We start from the raw sequence: 20,387 nt of genomic DNA, 5'->3' as shown, positions 1-20,387 counted from the left end.
ATTTGCGAAAATCTTTGTTTCAGAGATAAAGACAAGGCAAATTAATATGGTGGGCAAAGAGGGCTCTCACTTTATTTCTACAGCTGTTTTCTTCCCGAGTGAGTCAGCTTTGCAGCAGCTTGCCCACAGCTCTAAGAAATGACTCACACACCTTCACTATGAAAATGCTAGGGGCTGCTAGGCCCCCAACAGTCCGCCAGCGAGCCGTGTTGTTAGCTGACCACTCTCTTGGATTAAATTTAGTGGGAAGGATATTTAGGTTCTTCTTTCCCGTCCCCTGCTCAGTCACGCTGGCTGATACTGTGTGCTTTCATGCCGCATGATTCAAACTTCCTTCTTACCCAGCTCCATCAGTGGCACGCCCACCATGTGCCTGGCGTGGAGAATACAGAGATGACTCAAAGTCTCCAACCACAAGGAAGACCACGTCTCTGGGTCCTTGTATTTGAGCCGACTGAGTCATGATAGTGCCATTTTGGGGGAAATGGCTTTTGAAATAGATGGGAGGTACAAGAAGAAGGTCTCTCCTGTCCTTGGCAGTTTGCTTTTCCAACATAGGCCTGTGGTACTCATCTGTCTAAGGCCAGGTTAGTGCCTCCTATTTCGTCTTGTCTTAAAAAGCTGCAGCAAGATTATATAAGGGCCTACTGTATAGCACAGGGGGGAAAAAAGGTATAATCTGTTTGCAGGACATATATTAAGTTAACCTTAAAAATACATTCCAATATACATTAGGTGCAGACAAATAGTGTTTGATTCCACGTATACGAGGGACCTAGAATAGTCAAATTCATAGAGTCTGAAAGTACATTGGTAGATGCCAGGGGCCGGGGTCAGTGGCGGGGGTGGTGAGGGGGAATGGGGAGTTACTATTTAATGGGGACAGAGTTTCAGTTTAGGAAGGTGCAAAATTCGGGAGATGGATGATGGTGAGAGTTGCACAACAATGTGAATGTACTTAGTGCCACTGAACTGTACACTTAAATACGATTAAAATGTTTTTAAAAGCGGGCTATAGAAACATTAAAAAAAAAAAGATTATATACCTAAATCTTGTTACTGGTGCTAATCCTTTAAGGATTAAATACATAGAACCTCATTAAAATCCTCCTAGTATTAAAAAAACAGATAGCTGCAGCTCTTAATAAAAGAGCCCAGGGAGGGGTTCCCAGACACTGAGGGTGTTTGGTAACTGACATCAGGTGGAGATCCCGGGAGGACCCTGCATCTACCAGCAGGCTGATCCTGGAGCTGGGCAGACACCACGTCCTTGCCTTTCCCTTGCCTGGGAGAGATGGCAGCTCTTCACAAAACACCCAACAGCTTGTCTAGGATTATGTAGACCTGGCCTTTTATCCAGGTCAGAAGTGCTTGAATTTAATTAAACTGAGGCTCCCAAAGTGCCTACGTGATTAGCTGTAATTGCTCCTCAGTAGTGTAGCAAATCCGAGTTACAAAATCCAAGTTTTGTAACTGCCCCAGTGACATCTGAACATCTCCGCTAGGTCTCAAATAATTAGTCTCAAACCTGGATAAAGATAGATAGGTCCAAAAGGCATCAGATGGTGAAAAAGTAAGACTTTTCACAATTGAAAAATAAATCCTGGCCGTGCAATTACTTATGTAGATTTGGGATACAAGACAAAGGACTTGGGCTATGGGGTTAGACATGGGTCCAAAGCCCGGTGCTCCCACTCACTCACAGGGCCTAGCACAGGGCCCGGAACGTAGTGCCTCCTTCCCATTCGTTTAGATGATACTGACTGAGTGCCCGCTGAGTGCCTGGCCCCACAGATACAGTGGTGAACAACACCAGGAGTATCTTTGCTTGATGGCGTTTATAGTCTAATACAGAGGCTCACTCAATGGTAGAACAAAACTTAAAGATACAAAAAATTAGCCAAGGGATGAAAAAATAAGGCAGAATCCCAAGGAAATGGTGGTAGAAACAATTGACAGTAAGTCCCTTAGTACCTTTTCTTATACAGGCAAATAATGTCCCCATCACAAGCTGCACACATCACTGCCCCAGCATGAGGGATGTGTTGGGTGTATTTAGCATAGTTGAAACTGGTCTAAGGAGATTTAAATATCTTTTTAAGAAATTATTCTTCATTTTTACTAGATTTTTTTAACTGGCTGGACTTTTATTGAAAAAGTAATGTCTATACACAGGAAAAACATTCAAATGGTGCAAAAGTCTATATAGCAATGAGTCAAACTATGTCTTCCTTCCATCCTAGTCCCTGGTTCTCCTCTTCAAAAAAAAAAAAAAAAAATAATAATAATAATAATAATAATAACTGCTATAGTTTTTCAGCAAATATTCAATCAGATATGTGTACACATATAATCCCTTTAAAAACACAAGTACACACAGGAGATGGTGCCATCCCACTGCTCCACTTTCGTTTTGGTCCCTCAGTAAGCTGGCTCAGGGTCATTCCACATCAGCAGACCGGACTCTACGTCGTTCTTTTTCACAGCAATTTAACTAGTCCTCTTACTGGTGGAAATTTAGGTTATTTCCAATCCTTTGCTGCTGCAAACAGCGCTGCAGGAAACATTCTTGCACATATATCTTCGCACACATCTGCAGTATAAAGTCCCCCAAAGTGGAATTGCAGGACCAAAGGTTTGTCCTTTTAAAAGCATTAATAAATGTTACCACATTGCCTTCTGAAGGCTATTCCAGTGCCCACTCCCACATCAGTGGATGGACCAGCAGGCCTGGTACCCACACCCTCCCCAGTGCTGGGTATCGGCAAAGTTGATCTTTTCTAATATGGGCAGTGGAAAAGGATTGCGAATTGTCGTTTTAATTTGCATTTATTTAACTGTGAGTGACATGAAGCATCTCTCTGAACCGCCCTTTCAAAAGGCAAAAGAAACAGAAAATTGAAGATTTTACCCACCTTTCCTATCAACTCAGACAGGGGTTCTCAAAGTGTGGTCCCTGGACCAACATTGCCTGGGAACTTGCTAGAAATGAACATTCTCATCCCACCCAGACCTCCTGAATCAGAGATTCTGGAGGTGGGACCTAGCAATCTGTGTCTTAATGAGCCCTCTGTTTAGACCCCACCCCTAGAGTTTCTGATTCAGTAGGTGGCATGAGGCATAAGAACTTGCATTTTGAACAATTCCCAGGCAATGCTAATGCCGCTGGGCCAGGGACCACACTTTGAGAACCGCTGGGCTAGCGCATTTTTCTTGCAGTAATATTTAAACCTCAATGCAGCTTTTCTGAGTCACTCTACAAGAACGATTACCAGAAATCAGTTGTGTGTATTTAGGGCTTTAAAGATTGTTTTTGTTAGGAGTTTGATGGACCCGGTAGAGGTTCCCGGTTGGGTTGAGCAGGGGTTCACCCACTACAGAAACCTGGCTTTGAGGAAATATTTGGAAAGCAGCTACCAGGGCAACAGCCCTGCTTCAGAAGCTTCCAAAAGGCAGAGCAGTGCCTCCATGTGGGCAGGTTGCTTACTGCAAGTGGAAAGGGAAGTCTGAAAAGGCTGGCCCAGAGACCAAGTGGGAGTATGCCTTAAAGAATGCTTTCTCCTATTGGTCTGAGCCAAAGGGATCCTTGTTCCCTAGACCAGCGGTTCTCAGCCCTGGTTGCACTTTGGAGTCACCTGGAGATCTCGTAAAAGAACACCCATGCCCGGGTCCTACCCTCAGATAGTCTGATTTAATTAGTTTGGGGAGGGCCCAGGCATTAGTATTTGTTGTTGTTTTACAAGATCCTCAGGTAATTCTAATGTGCAGTCAGATCACAGAACACTGCTTTGGAGAAAAATCTAGAAATCTAGATTGGCCTTTTCAAGTGTTAAGCTACAATCCCTTGTTTAAATGATTTTTTTAAATTGTGGTAAAATACACAAAAATTTACCATTTTCATCATTTTTAAATGTACAGTTCAGTAGTGTTAAGTGCATTCACATTGCTGCGCAATCAATCTCCAGAACACTTCTCATCTTGCAAAATTAAAACTCCGTACCCGTTAAACAACAACTCCCCATTCCCCCTCCCTCCAACCCCTAGCAACCACCATTCTACTTTCTGTCTCTGTGAATTTGACTACCCCTGGTACTTCATGTAAGTGGAATCCGACAGTATTTGTCTTTTTGTGTCTGGCTTTTTTCACTTGGCATAATGTCCTCAAGATTCATCCATTTTGCAACATGTGTCATAATTTCCTTCCTTTGTAAGACTGAATAATATTCCATTGTATACATGTACCACATTTGGTTTATCCATTCATCTGTTGATGGACACTTGGGTTGCTTCCACCTTTTGGCTGTTGTGAATAAAGCTGCTATGAACATGGGTGTACTTAAATAATATTTTTAAAAGAGAAGAGAAGTAACAGTTATAATAATAGTTAACATTGAATACTTACTATGCCCTGGTCTAAGTCTTTTACCTATATCACTTTACTCAGTCCTGCAACCAACTCTGTAAGGTATTCACCATTATTACCTCCATTTTACAGATGCAGAAACAGACCCAGAATGGTTTGGTAACTTGCCCAAGGTATTTTCCAAAGTTCCCTCAGGATAAAAATCATTTGGAGTATTTGTTAAAAGTACCCATTGCCACAGACCCCATGCTGTATCTGTGGACTCTGAGCCTCCAGCAGGGAGCCCAGAGGTATAGATTTTCCTTGTACCCCAGGATTTGCTTGTCATCATTGGGAAGTTGAGAGCATTGGGGGCCACTAAAGGGGCCTACCCTAAACAGTGTGACCACAGAGCTCTTTCACTCAACCATGGGGCCAGACTGCCTCATTAAGGCTGTGTTTTTAAGGCCTCTTATGGCCTAAGAGAGGTGAACAAATATCTCTAACAGGATTTCTGAATTCTTTATTTGTTGCATGCCTGAGCAGCCGTGATATCAGCTGAGTGTGTCTGAGGACTCCCCCCTCTTTTACATCACATCTCCCCATTTTAAACCTAGCGTTTCCTAGAGATATAACATTCCTTCTATTGCTACCTTTTTAAAAAGAGAAACTTGAATAAATGACCTAGGTGGGGACAAAAGTCTGACGTTTCAAATTCCTAAGTTAAGAGTCAGGGTTCCCTCTGGACCAGCTTTTTGTTGCTCCAGGAGGCTGTCACCAGGACCCATCGGAGGCCTTCAGAATGCGCTCAATTCATCAGCTATTTATTGAAGGGCTGCAAGGTGCCCCAGCCTCTGCTGGGTGCAGGAGGGAGAAAAATAGGAGGCTTGATCTCTTATATCTCAACGGAGAGAGAGACGTACTTCCTTTTCAGGGTGACGCCTGGGTCTTTCCATGTTGGGAGGGAGCAGCTCTTGGCCCCCAGTTTTTCCCCTAGTCATAAGCATCTTTTGCCACCTTCCAAGCCTCAGGAGCTCCGAACACTTTCAAATTGTGATCATTAGTCAAAGTCTGGGGGATCTTGTCTGGAAAGAGGCGCGAGGGGGCCTCTAGGAGTGTCGGGAATATTTTCCGTCTTGATCTGCACAGTGGTTGTATGGGTGTAAATGCATAGATTCATCGACTGTGCACTTTCCTGGGTGTATGTTATACCTCATTAAAAATAAAAAAAAGAAGGCAGCTTTATGTGTATTGTTACACAATGGCTTCCGAAACATATTGTTAAAAAAAACAACAACAGCGCTAAGCAATATGTGTGCTGCCACTGGTATTTTTTAAAAGAGTGTAGGAAAGTACCTTTTACCACATCTTTTATGTCATTTGAATTTTGTGCCATGTGCATGAATAACCAACTCAAAGAAAAAAACATTTAATGCAGATTCCTGGGCCTGGCCACCATCTTACTGAATAAGCTTCTTTAGGGGTGAAGCCCAGGAATACCTGTTTCTAACACCCTCTCCAGGTGATTCTAGGTACCCCGTGGGCTGAGAACTCCTGCATGGGGTTGTGCTGGCCTTCCACTGTTAAGAGGAAGACAGATCCAAGGGGGAGCTTGTCCCGGCTCAGAAGGTCGTGTCCCTCAGGGTTTGTGGGTTAGGAGAGGAGCCGTCCAACTCTCTTAGGGATGTCCAGCCCTCTGAGCTGGCTTTGATAAGCAGGAAGATGTGGAAGAAGTCTGTTTTCATTTTTTTTTTTTCAACGAACAAAATCCATACTGTCTTCATGCTGGTCTGTCTCGTACATGCCTCTTGGCAAAGTCCCTCACTTTCCCTGTTAGGTTTTCTTTTAAGTTGTCTCCTTGCTGAGTCTGGGGCTGGGCCTTAGAAGGATGTGATGAACCCCTTCATTTGCATGGCCACTAACCTCCTCCTCTTCGCAAAGCTGCGGAAACATAACATGACTTCACCAACTTCCCAAGGGGACACCAGTAGACATCATCCCTCCTGGGCAGACTGGGCCCAAACACCCTCTCCGTTCAGAAGTCTCCTCTGTATGTTTCTGAATGGGTCTGTCTCCCACGGCACCTGTCCCTACGTCACCAAGAACATTTTATCCTAATCCCACAACACATCTTGGCCGTCCCTCTGGACTGAAGTTTGTCTCTCCTTCCCTTCCCCACATTGACAAGGCAGTCCTGTAAATAACATCCACTTGGTACTTTTCTTGACACCATGAATCATTGTACATGTGGGTGTAACATCCTATTTTGTAGCCTAAGAAGCTAATCCCAAAGAGTATTGCTCTTGCTTTTGTTTACCTGTGTGTGCAAACACAGGTGCTCATGCACACCCTGAATATCTGTTTTAATTTCCATGAGTATCCAGATAGGTTTCTCACAACCCATCTTTAAAGGAGCATTGTACAAGCATTTGATACATGGTCCCTTCCTTCATGGGCACTACTAATGCCATGTTTCCTCTAATACTGAGGGGCATCTGGGAACTTCGCTGCAGGCAGCCAAAGAGAAGTCTGCCTGTCTGGCTGAATGTATGTGTCTCTCTCTACACACACACACACACACACACACTCACATACACACACACACATACACACACACTCCCATACAGTCATCCCTCAGTATCCTCAGGGGACTGGTTGCAGGGTCCACACAGATACCAAGATCCACAGATGCTCAGGTTCCATATATAAAATGGCATATTTGCGTATAACCTATGCACATCCTCCTGTATACTTTAAAACATCTCTAGATTACTTATAATACCTAATACAATGTAAATGCTATGTAGATAGTTGCTGGTGCATGGCAAATTCAAGTTTTGCTTTTTTGGAACTTTCTGGGATATTTTTCCTGAATATTTTCAATCGGTATTTGGTTGAATCCATGGATGCAGAACCAGCAGATACAGAGGGCTGGCTACGTACATATATATTTCTCTCTCTCTCTCTATTAGAGTCTTAACACCCACTTAGTAACCTTCCAGCTCACATTTTCTCCAATCTTTGTTGCACCCGAAATGACCAAGTCATCTTACCTCTCTGCCCATAGGCTGCACCTGGGAATTTGGAGCCATGGTAAACTACATCAAGAAGACATATCCCCTGACCCAGCTGGTGGTCGTGGGCTTTAGCCTGGGTGGTAACATCGTGTGTAAATACTTGGGAGAGACCCAGGCCAACCAAGAAAAGGTTCTGTGCTGCGTCAGCGTGTGCCAGGGCTACAGTGCACTGAGGTGAGTGATCCCGGCCACATGCTCCCACTTCTTTCTGCCGTTGGTCCTCCAGTTAGCACTCGTTTATTGAGATGCCCCAGTGCACCAGACATTGGCCCATGAAGAGCAGGGGAAATGCTGGGGCAGACTGAGCAGAAGTTTCTGGGTCTTGGATTCACCCTGTTTTGCTTCCACATCATACACTGGATTTGTCCTATCAGACCCCTTAAGCCTGGGATATGCAGCTCTATTTTGGGATCAGATCTGTAATTGAATAAGCCAAAGCCCCCCTTAATAGCTGCTGTTCCCCTTTGGAGTCTCTGTGAGATGACTTAACTCTGTTCATGCTCCAGGAGTTTTGTAGAACTGTGGGTTTATGAAAACAGAGGAGACTTGGTGAACCAGGGTCTGAGAACTGGGCCTTATGACCCCAGAATCCTCCTGTCTACCAAAGAGTTGAGTCTCAGGTGGCATCTGGAAGGGGTCTTTAGAAACCATTTAATCCATGCCCTCACTGTCAAATAGTCATCTCTCTCAGGCATCCCAGAATCACACACAAGAGATGACCTACTGGGTAAAGGTTTACCTCTCCTCTTAATCTCCCGACAACAGAACCCCGAAGGAGGAGTCCTAGGAGGGCATTATCGTCTGCTCTGACCCCCCCACCAGATCAGTGTCGTCCTAGATCACTCCAGAGTCACCACACACACACACACACACACACTCATACACACCACACTCACACACACATCTTTCCAGACTCTTTAAATGCATTCATATTTTTTCCTGTACTCACTGCTCACGATAATGTCTTTTGTATTACCAATGGGTATGACCAGTTATTAAAGAACTCCTGAAATCCAAAATCACACAAAAAAGTAAAAACAAACAAACAAAAAACTCCCTGATTGATCCAGTCTAATGCCAAAGAGTCCTTATAGTTAATAAATGAATCCTTCCTTTTTGCCTCACCTATATCTCTCGTGGTGTAGTTTAAACCTATCTTGTCATTTTCTAATGGATAAGGGGCTACGTTATTTCTAAAAATATCTGTTACTGGAATGTGAAGTCAACACATCCAAAGGGCAAATGCAGACTCAGAATTCAGCCTCTGCCTGAGCCTTAAAGCTGGCCAAAATGGAGAATTTAAATGTACCCAAAAATAGACATGAAAGACATCCCTGCTGGAACCTTTCCTGAGTTCCAGCACCAGGGCCTAGATTCCAGTTGTCCTCACCTGCAATATGGAGATGATGGTAATAATAAATGGTACCTACCCCATGGCGCCATTGTGAGGGTCAAATGAGTTAATGGGCATGAACTACTTGCAACAGTGCCAGGCATGTAGAAAGTTAAGTCAGTAACTGTTAATTATCATCATTATTCATTGTAAAATGAGAAGTGGACTAGATCAGTGGATGACAAAGAGTAATCTAGCGAACTAGCGACTGCCTCACTTCATTAAGAATCACTTGGAGGATCATGTTAGAAATAAACTCATTTTCTCGGGCCCCAGCCCTGGAGATCCTGATTCATTCGTCTGCGGCACAGGGCCGGGAATCTGCGTTTGGACACATTTCACAGGTGACTCCTGAGATTTAGCCACGTTTAGCAGTCATTGGGCCTGGGGACCTCAGCGGTCTCTCCAGCTCTAATATTGCAGGACTAGGTTAGTCCCCTCGTCCTCCTGATGGGAATCCTCCCCTTCACTCCTCTCTACACTCTGGTGAGCCAGGATATGTTCCTTTATTTTGGCTTGGCTAAAAATATTCAACTCCCAATTCGTAGCCATTATGTAACCAGAGTTAACCGAAGTCCCATCCTGCCCAGTGACTGGAATATTAGAGCAATGAGCAAAGGGCCCGCCACAGGATCCAAGGGAGCAGGGCCTGGCAGGAGGCCCTTGTCACCTGACAGTGGTCCAGTTTTTGGCAAGGCTTCTAGCATCTGTAAAAATCAGAATCGCTGAAGTCCCCTCCTAAACCAAGTGCTGTCAAACTACTGTGAACACTGACTTTGTGTTCAGAGAGCCCTGGATTTGACAAGCAGGAAGATGTAGGTAGGACAAGTTTGTTTTCATTTTTTTTTCAACGCGCAGACTCTTCAGTAACAGCCTGATTTCATTTTGCTGCAACAGCGCCATCTGCTGCTGGCCAAGCACACGACTCACGCCTTTGCCGATCCACGGTGTTCAAACTAAGGCAAAGGTTTAAACTAGGAAACTGACCAACATCTGTGAGGTGCTAAACATTTTGCAGGCGTGGTCTACGCCACTTCTCTTTGAGACCTCAAAGATCTTGATACTCATAATCATTGTCACATCAGCCTCCTGCAAAGAGGAGAGAAACAGGCAACTTTATCCTCTAGAGCACAGAGAACTAATGCTAAGGCTAAGATCCTGTGGCCCTACACACAGAAACTGGCAGCAGGTCAAGGAGACACCATCGCCCTATGTGTACCCCCAACATTTTAATGAGTTCAGGTCACCCCAACAGTTTAATGAGATCGACTTGCTAAATGACGGTGGCTTACTTTAAACCAGCATAACCTTTTTTTTCCTGCCAAGGCTTGAGGGCAATGAGCCTTTTCAGCACTGGGATGATGGCAGCCATGCTTCCTATATGCCAAGGTGGAGCGGGGAGGGCTCGTCTGCCTCTGCAGGGGCCACACAGGAGTTCATGCTTCCGGTAAATCCCTCCTCGTTGAGTCTACACAACCGCTTGTCAGTGATCCATCCCCTCCCTCTGGCTTCTCGTCCCCATAGCGCACCTCCCCACTAGTCAGAGCCAGTTCTAGGCTCAGAAGCCAGCGCCTGCTTGCTGTAGTTAGAGCAGTCTAGCTGCTGCTAAACTAGCTCACCTTTGATGAGGTGCTGAACCAGTGAAGGAGGGAAACAGATGTCCCAAAACTACATGGTATCCAGCTGACTTAGCATGTTGCCTCAGGATAAACAGCAGCCAACTAACTAGCCCTGGAAATGTGTGTGGTCAGACTCAGCCTAACTCTCTGGTTTAATTAATCATTTGAAGCTATCATGAAGACCTTGATTATAAATTCATCCTGTGACTAGCAACCAGACAGAAGTGCAAGAGGGAGAAGCAGTGATGCCGAAAGATTACCCGCGATTAATTCATTCATTGATTCTTTGATTCATTCAGCAAGACACCCTTCTAGGTAATAGGACACAACCATGAACAAGGCCAACAAATTCCCCCACCCTCGTGGAGCTTAAAGAAAAGGGAAGGGAAGCTCTTGTGGTCTCATTTCAGGTAAAATCAAGTCGTCATTGCTGAGGAAGCCCTCAACAATCTTGCATTGAAGAATCCGCCAATAATAATGTGATTAAATACAAGCATTCTGTTGCAGTTTGGGTGTAAGAGATAGTCTGTATCTGCTTAATGACAATAGAATGATGTTTACACAGCAGCAAACCTACAAATAAGTGTCACTAATGGTGACACGCTAGGCATATGGGTGCCAAGGAAGTCCTCAGTCAAGTGGGGAGTCAGTGGGGAGGGATTTTTGGAAGGAGGTGAGGTGGGGTCAGAGGCCCCTTACAGGGCAGTGGAGGAACCATAAGATCTCCCTAAATGCAGTATGTTTCTGGCTAAGTGAGTGCATGAGCACCACTAACTCGTAGCCACTTTAACGTCCCAGCATTTTTAGCAGGGCCTTCCTGTCACAAGGAAAAGCCAGGCCCCCCTTTTCCTGCCAAATTGTGCATATATTCTCTCTTTTGCAAATGGGCAAACTCCAGACTACGGATGAGTTTATGACAAAAGCAAGCATTCTCGTTCATAAAGTCCCTCTATAGAGCTGTACCTTCATCAAACCTGTGTTCATAGTTGAGCTGTAAAATAATTTTAATACTCAGTAGTTTTTTTAACAGAGCCAAGCAAAGGAGGAAAATCTGCTGAGTTTAGACAAAACTCCATGGACAGAATTCCAACCTTAAGAAACAGCTTAACTTTGCCACCACTGGGTTGTGAAGCTAACCAAATGTTTTGTCCTTGGGGATTTTTGTTTATTGTTCATTGTTAATTTTTGTAATCAGAAAAATGAGGGTGTATGGTATGCCCTTTGACCCATTAATCCCATTCCTGTAAAAGTGCATCCTAAGGGGAAATATTCTGATAAGGAAGAAAGGGTGTTGGTGGGTGGCCATCCCTACCCTTGTCTGGGCTCCCTGCCCCGTCCTGCCACAAAGCCCAGCCAGGCAGGTGTGAAGAGTTCTGGGCCCAGTCCCTAGTAGGGTACAGAGAGCTTTTCTTTTGCTTGCAGTCTCAAGCTGAACTAGCTGGAGGTAACGACCTCTCCACAGGTCAGTCCTGCCCCTGAAGGGCAACCAGCTGCCAGCCTGGAACATTCTGCTGGGTGTCTTGGGCCCAGAGGTGCCACCATCTTCCTCCCAGAGGCCACACTGTTCAAGGCTCGTCCTGGTTTTGCCCCACTGCAGCATGACTCTCTTGTAGGGCCAAGTTAGAAATAACCCACATGTCTAGCATGAGGAATAGTTGTAAGCTATGATATACCCATTCAGTAGAAAACAAGGCTGCTTGTATTTTTTAAAATTAATAAAATATATAAAATGGCAGACTGTGTATATTAAACGTAGGAGGGAAGGTAACTATGTAAAACTATGATTGTAGGGAGAGAGAAATGGGGAGTTGTCATTTAACTGGGTATAGCGTTTCAGCTTTGCAAGATGAAAAAGTTCTGGAGATCTGTTATATAACAGTGTGAATATACTTAAGATTTCTGAACTATGCACTTAAAAAGGGTTAAGATGGTAAAATTTATAATATGTGTTTTTTGCCACAATTTTAAAAAAAAATTTTAATGATTGCATATTGGCAAAGCCTGGAGGGGAACCCCCTCCCTTCGCAAATAAAAACATTGGTTATATTGGTGTGGTAACATTCTGGGAAAATACTTAATGTACTTGAAGGTTTCATTGGCATATTACTTTCAAGGTGTTTTTTAATATTGCCTGGGATATATTTAAGAAATTCCTCACCAATCTTAATTTGTGGTGCCCCTTTTTGGAATGTGAGAGTCATGCTTGCCCATCCCAGACATATAGAACCTGTCTCTCATTCTCATCCTCCATATTTTCTCAAAGACCACAGGAAAGCTGTGTGGTGTTCTCACAGTCTCCCAGCACTCTGAGATGAAATTTATATGCTCTAGGAGATTTGAATTTCTTTGGGTGTTAGATGCATTCTTCCCCCAGTTCATTCTCTTCCAAGTTTAATTCCTTTTAATGGATGCTTTGTCCATTCATTTTGCAAAGTATGAGTTGGAAAAGTTGAGCTTTCTCTGAGCAGTACCCCAGGAGCATAAAGCAGTTGTCTCAGCTCTTCCTTGCCTAACTGATTGTTCTGAACATAATTACAGACCCCTGTTTTGTTGGGACCCTCTTCTAAGTGATTTAAAAATCCATCTCCTGGACTCCACGCGTCCATTGCAGGGGACTCGGGTTTGATCCCTGGTCTCAGGGAACTAAGATCCCGCAAGCCGTGCATCACGGCCAAAAAAAAAGAAAAGAAAAGAAAATATCCATCTCCTTCCACAGCACCTTTTAAAATTCTTTTAACCCTGAAGAGAGAAATCTCTCACCAGCAGATGGCTGGGAAACCAGTACAGATAATATCTCATTAATGTTACATTGATTAGAAATAACAGCATTTTAAAAGAACTTTATTGGTTTTCATAATAGATAGGTAGATGGATGGATAAAGTTCTTTAAAAATCCATACATGTCATTCTGGAATAAGACTCCCAGTGAAGCCTTACTAGTGTTTTGGGGTACTGTCTTTTCCCATTTGCCATCTCAATGACAGAATAATTTTTAAGGGCTTTGCAACTCTCAGGGGGCATCATCCCTTTTGGAGTCATCTCGTCTTTCTGAAATCTATGAAACCTGCCTTCCTTCCAACAAGGGTTCACTTTGGATTATACAAAGGCTTTCCTCCCTGTAATTATGACCTAGCTGCGTTCTCCCAGGTTCCACACATCTCTGCTGTGTCCTCAGCCAGTTTCTCCTGGTGGGCCAGTATCTGGCTCAGCCTGGGAGCACTTCCTGCCATTCCTTCTCTCTTCTGGAGAACATAGCTATTTAGAGGCAAGTCAAGAACTTGGATATTCTGCTGTGTGGCCAAGTAAGGGATTCTTTCAGTGTCTAGAGAGCTGAAGTCCCCTGGTTTTGGTGCCCATTTAGCATCAAAAATGAAAATTCATTTCTTCCATCTGACATGGCAGATCTCAGCCAAACATTCCCCACATGTTTTTCCACCTTGGTCTGTGTTTTCTTGTCATATAGCACTTTTCTGCTTCTCCTTCTCTACCTTATTTTGAATAGCTACACAGTGTCCATCGCAGGGTTCCTTCCGATCCTGCTCTCATCTCAGCAAGTCTCACTGGTACTTCTCATATCTTATGACTCTGCCGAGTTGAGTTCACCTGTGCGTGCTCTTCCCATTGGCATACCGGTATCTGAGGCTATAAATGTCATCTCTCTCTCCCCGTTCTTTCCCGTTTGTTCTCATGACACCACTCTGCTTATCACCCTGTCATACCTGAAGTCTGTCCGCCATGGTACCCTATGTTATAGTCTCATCTGAGTGTTCTTCCCCTACAACCACCACCATTCTCTTTAAACCTTCTTGACTGAGTCATCTGGTTTGCAGGCAGACGTTCTCTTCATCCTCATGAGGTTCATGCCCAGGAGCCTGCCCATCCCTCAGGTCTCTTCAGCCGAGGCCAGAATTCAGACCCATTCTTAACACCACCGGTTGGCCGGCTCCCCACTCGCAACATCCACCCCTGTCTGCAGAAGTCCATCCACCATTAACAGAAGCAATGAAAGCAACACCAAGGCCCCCAGGGTGGCCTCTGTCAGGCCTGTGATAGAACTGTCTACCTACCTCAGCCACAGAGCAATCTGGGTGTGAAAACTGCTTCTCTAGTTCAACCTCCTGATTTGACAGATAAGGAAACTGAGGCTTGGAGAGGTGAAGTGGCTTCTGCAGAGTTTGGTGAACTACCCAGTGGGGTCAGATGGGCCCTAGTTCAAGTCTCTGCTCTAACTCTTGCCAGCCAGGTGGCCTGGACATCTTGTTAGACCTTCATCCCATCATCAACCCCAAGCCCTGGGCTCGTTTGCCCCTCTAGCCTGGTTCTGCCTCCTGCTTCCTCTCCCTGCAAAAACATGACAGATAAATTGGAGTTTGGCTTCAGTGGGAGCTGCATGGGTGAGGTTCTTGATGGGCCATGTATATAACTGTTCCAGACCACCTGCTGGACTTTTGCCATCCCTGAAAGTGGTTGTTGAGGCTCAGGGTTAACAGTTAAAACTGACTTTGATCTTTGACTTTCCTCAGCAGGGTAAATAATTTTCAGTAGCTCATAATCCAAAAGATTTTCTATTTTCTCTTTCTTCTCCTCCTCCTTCTTCTTCATTGTTATGGAATATTTTAGACACATACAAAATAAAAGCCAACAGGATATTGAACCCCCGTGTACCCACCACCAGCTTCAACCATGCTTAACTCTTGTCCACTCTTGTTTCCTCTGCACCTCATCCACGTACCACTCCCCCGTAAACTGGATTATTTTCAAGCAAATCCCAGACATTATGTCATATCATTTGTAAATATTTCACTAAGTAGCGCTAAAAGACTCTAAGGACTTTTTCTTAAACATAATCACGATACCATTATCACACCAAAAAGTTAATAATTCCTAATATCATCCCGTTTCCAGTCAGTGTTCAGATTTCCTTGATTGTCTCATGGAAGTTTTTTTAACAGTCGGTTTGTTTGAGTCGGGATCCCCATGATGTCCACACATTGCATTTATTGATTTGTCTCTTCAGTTGCTTTTAGTCTGTAGGATCCCCCTCTCTTTTATTTCTTTTCAAGTTTGTTGGTGGTGGTGGTATTGAAGAAATCAGGTCTTTTTTTAGATATATGAAATGAATGTTTTTTATAATACATTGGTCTTGATTATGTTTTCTTAAAACTACTATAAAATTAAGTTTCAGTCCCTTAATTTTACATTCCGAGGTGGTGAAAGACATCCCTTAAATATACTGAGTGGTCAGCCGAATATATGAGGCATCAGTGTTGGCCAGCGTTGACTGGGTAGAACATTGGTCCCAGCAGCCTTACCCCAGTCCCTCCTTGAGCCCGGGGCCCCCGTGTATTCCCAGAGCCTTTCAGTGAGTGGCACCTCTGGGGTGATTCAATCAAGGAATCTGCAGCGCTGGAGCATCTTCTCATAGCTTAAATTTATGGTCAGTGCCCCCTCCCTTCCCTACCTCCGCAGTCCCTCTAATATGAAGGAGATACTAACAAAAGCAGTTAGAAGGTCAGCAAAGGGAGAAAAGGATGAGGGCAAGAGAAAGCTGGGATTTTGAGACCATAGGCTTTCTGAAGAAGGGACAGCTTGGGTCCAAGGTCAGAGGAGGGAGACCCGCGCTGGCAGGAGGTTGTGGGTCACAGATTGGGTGACCCCCCCTCCTCCCTCAGACCAAGAGGCAAGTGTCCACAGTCCTGCCTTAGCTGGGGTCCTGCCCATGGTGATCTGGCCCATCCTTTCTGCTCCTACAGTGTTCGGGAAGCCCCCCACAAAAAACTCGTGCATTTATAGAATGACCTTTTCACCTTTGAAGGCAGTGTTAGTCTTCACTGTGAGCTTTAGCCCATGTTTTATGAGCACGTCATAGGCCGTTAAATCCACAAACCCTTTCACTTTTAAGTTCCTGCCAGCTCTAATTTTTTAACTGCGACGTTACAGGAAATGTTTGTTATTCCAAAATTGAAGTGTGGCAGTTTGGGGGAAATTACTTTTATAACTCCCTGGATTTTTTTAAAAAATACCTATGTACCACCCTCTCTCAAGAGTCCCCTCTCTGGCCATCTGGGAGATGAGGCCAATGGATTCTATATGGGAATAGTGACGCCTAGACTCATTCCCAGGGTGGAATCAGGCCTCAAGGCTCAGAAACCTGCAAAATGAAGGTTAGCGTGGCCTCCATGGCAGCTGTGTCTGGGTTCACACCCCCCCGAGGGAAGAAAGCACGGAGTGGGGAGAGCTGAGCTGCAGCCTGGGAATGACAGCATCGGTGTTTGTTCACCTGACACGTGGGCGAGGAAATCTGGCCACAGAGGCGAGTAGAGGAGGGACAGGGTGAGGGTGGTGGAACACACGTGCTGGAGCCAGGCCGGCCTGGCATAGACTCAGCCATACCTGACCGTTCCAGTGTGACCCAGGGCGGGTCGCTTGACGTCTCTGAGCCCATGGTCTCCTGATCTGGAAGCAGAGGTGTTGCCTGCCTGGTGACCCCACACGTCGGTAGGCCTTGCTGTGCCAATCACACACTAGCTCTAGAGGAAAAATGACTCAGGACCAGCCCCAGCAGCTGGGCCTAGAAGGGGTTGATGGCCTCGCTACTTCTTCCGTTCCTTGCCCCTTGAATATGCTAAGGCTAATCAAAAGAAAGCTCAAAGTACATGATTTTCCTTTGCCTCACAAATGGCAACAAGTGGTGGTTTTTTTTCCCTTCCCATTTTTTAAACTGTTATTGAATGATTCTTTAAATTCTATAGTGCTTTACCGTTTTTAAAAGTTTCACACACATGATTTCATACACTCCCATGATAACCCTTCCCCCCACGGCCCCTCCCCACTTCCCTCTCCCCACTGATAACCACTAGTTTATTCTGTGAGTCTGCTTCTTTTGTGTTTTATTCACTAGTTTGTTGTATTTTTTAGATTCCACATATAAGTGTTTTCAGGTTTTGCCGTGCACTTATTTTCTCCACACACCCCCTCCCCTTACACACTCCTATTATTAAGCCAGAAAAACATGCTTGCAGGGTAGGAAGCCGAGTAGCGAACATGTTCAAATGACAATTGAAGCAGGTCCTGTGACGAAGAGAAGACCAAGGTGATGGAAGGAGGGGGTCAGGAGTGTTAGCAACAAAGCCTGTGGCCCCAGAGAGCTTTCTGGCTGGGGCCTCATGTTCAGCAACGTTCAGCTGTTCTGGTGTCTCTACAGGTAGTTTGAGGACCACACATCCAAGCCCACGTTCCAGCGTAGGGAGCCGGCGCTCTCCAGCAGCAAGAGCTCTGCCTCCTGCCCTCGCCAGCCCCATCCTCTCCTCTCCAGGACGCAGTCCCTCTCACTGTCACTTGTGGTTCTTCCAGGGCCCAGGAAACCTTCATGCAGTGGGATCAGTGCCGGCGCTTCTACAACTTCCTCATGGCCGACAACATGAAGAAGATCATCCTCTCGCACAGGTGCGGTGCCTTCCCTATCCCTCGGAGACAGACAGTTCCTTTCTGAGCTTATTTCACTAAAAGCCAAAATTCCTCTTTCTCCAGGAAAGAAAAAAAAAAAAAAAAAAAAAAGGCAAGGGTGGTACACATTGTCTGCTGACTTGTTTTGTGACTTAGTTAGAAACAAACTTGTCCCAAGCTACCAAATTCACCAAATCGCTTTCTGCTGCCATAATTTTCAAAAAGTCCAAGAAGAAAGAGAAACCGTTTCCACACCATTCTTTCCCACGTGCGGGCAATCCTGAGGGTGGCCCGTCACTGTTGAGGAGCTTTTCTCCTTAGGATGCTTTTGTGCTTGGGGATCCAGAATCGTTCTCTGCTGGCTCTTGGGGTTCTGACCAAGCAGCAGCGTGACAGGAGTCCGGCCGCTGATGCCAAGCGTGGTGTCCACACTCTCCATGCTCTGCCTGTCCGTCTCCTGCTCAGAATCCTTTGGTGGGTTAGCCCCTGACAAGTGCTTAGAGCAGCGCCTGGTCTTCAGTAGCACTCAAGAAATATTAGTGATGATTTCATCGTTGTGATTATTGTTAGCAATATTGGCTCTCCCTCCTCCCCCATGCCTCCCTCCCCCTCCAGCTGGACCAGGCCGCTCAGAGGCCCACGTGCCCTCTGGCCTCTCCCACACCACTTATGCCCTTGCTGAGGACCCCCTTCCCCTCATCTCTGCTTGTCCAAACCCAGCCTATCCTTTTAGGTCCGTCTTGGGTATCTGCCTCTGTGAAGCCAGCTCTCCCCCAACAAGTCATTTTTCTGCTGCCTCCGCAGTGTGAGTCCTGCATCATGAACTAAACTGGACAGCACTGGAGGGCTAGGGCGTGTTTTGATTCCCCCAGAGCCTGGTACATATTGGGCACTCAAAAAGTACAATTTTAGGGGGTTTTTGATGCCATCCTAGGAAAAGCAACCTGACTGAATGATCAGTTTCTTATCCTGTTTTTTTCAGTGATTAAAAGAAAATGTGGTACTGCCCACCTGGCCAGCCAAGCACCCCAGATTGGGCTTCCTGTGGGTAGGGTTCACATGGCGCCTGGGCAAGGCTGGCGCTCTCAGGCCCCTCAGGCTGCCAGGCACATCCCCAGGCCCTGGTGTTGGGTGGGTGGAGGGCACAGGGAGACTTAATGTCCCCCGGGCTGGCTGAGTTTCTGCTCAGATCGTGGTGTGTGAGCATCAGTTGTGTGCTGGGCCCTGATTCAGGTGTGGCTCAGCTGAGGTTTGGATGGATCCAGGGATTTGCTGAGGTTCCAGCAGGGGTGAAACCAGGCCATCAGACACCAAGTCCAAGTCCTCTGTCCGTCTTCCCACACCTCTGCAATGGAGAGTGAACTCCTTCCTCCCAGGGAACATTTGTTTTGCTACAGGGCCCAGTCTTGCCATTAATAAATTAGTCCAAAAGGTCCATCATGTAATTCTTAACAAACTGGCAGAGTCCTCTGGATGTGCTCTCAATTTATTTACATTTTTAAAATTTACCACAGGAAGCCAAACACCTAGAAATTTTAGGGACACTTTATTATAATTTTTTTTCTCTATCAGCATTGTCTTTTCTTTTTTAAAATTTTTTTCTAGTTTTATTGGGACACACTTTAAATTGTGAATTCTATCCTTTAAGTATATAATCTTCCTAATACCCTTTTGAAAAAAATTTTTTTAAGAAATTTGTTCCTGTTCTTTGGAAGAGGTTGTGAATGGATACCAGAGCATTTAGTTTCCGTAATGAATTTTTCCCACTGTAGGGCCAAACCTCAAAGCAAACTCAGTCTTCCTTCAGCTGTGTGAGTGAGAGCCCTTGCTGGGAATGGACGTCTAAATGTGCACATTTTGATCTCTGCCTTTATTGTCACCTGCTCCAGATGGATCATTTTCTTACTGGAAATAATTACTCTTCTGAGTATACGTTAGCTTTTTAGCTAACATATTGGAGGGCTGTTGATTTGCCCAAATGCTGAATGGGTTAACCATTATCTTCCTTGTTAAGTGACACAAAGAGCTCATAAAGAGAAGGGTTCTGCTAAAGGGGGCGGTGTCAACATCAGTGTAAAGATGAAAGAGCATGGAGAGTGTGGACACCACGCTTGGCATCAGCGGCCGGACTCCTGTCACGCTGCTGCTTGGTCAGAACCCCAAGAGCCAGCAGAGAACGATTCTGGATCCCCAAGCACAACTTTACACTAAGGCCCCCCACCGTTTGGCTGACAACCCACCACAGGCCACAGAACCCATCCTGAGACCTCTCTGCAGGGCCAGTTTTGTAATAGTCACCTAGGCTCAAACACAATCTTCAGTTTGTCTAGCTGCCCCTTAGACAGGAGCAAGGAAAATAAGGTCTTGCTGTTGATCCTTCTTCAGTTATTCAAAAGTCAACAGTGCAAGCTCATCCTCTGGGACATTCTGAAGGCTGAAGGGATTTACTTCTAAGTTACCCACAGACGCTATGTCAGAGACCCTCTCCTGGCTTGCCTCTGGGCAAGGAA

At 45.3% G+C, this 20,387-nt stretch overlaps 1 protein-coding gene across 4 annotated transcripts in view; it reads left to right on the top strand.

Annotated features, from left to right (window-relative positions):
- ABHD2 (abhydrolase domain containing 2, acylglycerol lipase) overlaps positions 1-20,387 on the top strand; it is a 107,263-nt gene that overhangs the window by 74,528 nt on the left and 12,348 nt on the right. For all 4 annotated transcript variants that reach the window (XM_059912505.1, XM_059912506.1, XM_059912508.1 and 1 more), the window contains 2 exons: positions 7,410-7,593; positions 17,785-17,877. In XM_059912505.1, the coding sequence (XP_059768488.1) occupies positions 7,410-7,593; positions 17,785-17,877 (277 nt within the window). The remainder of the gene's footprint in view (positions 1-7,409; positions 7,594-17,784; positions 17,878-20,387) is intronic.

The sequence above is a fragment of the Balaenoptera ricei genome, chromosome 2 (genome assembly GCF_028023285.1).
Source record: "Balaenoptera ricei isolate mBalRic1 chromosome 2, mBalRic1.hap2, whole genome shotgun sequence".
Classification (NCBI taxonomy): Eukaryota; Metazoa; Chordata; class Mammalia; order Artiodactyla; family Balaenopteridae; genus Balaenoptera; species Balaenoptera ricei.
The sequence above is the reverse complement of the archived record's forward strand: the minus strand, read 5'-3'. Positions and strand labels throughout refer to the sequence as shown.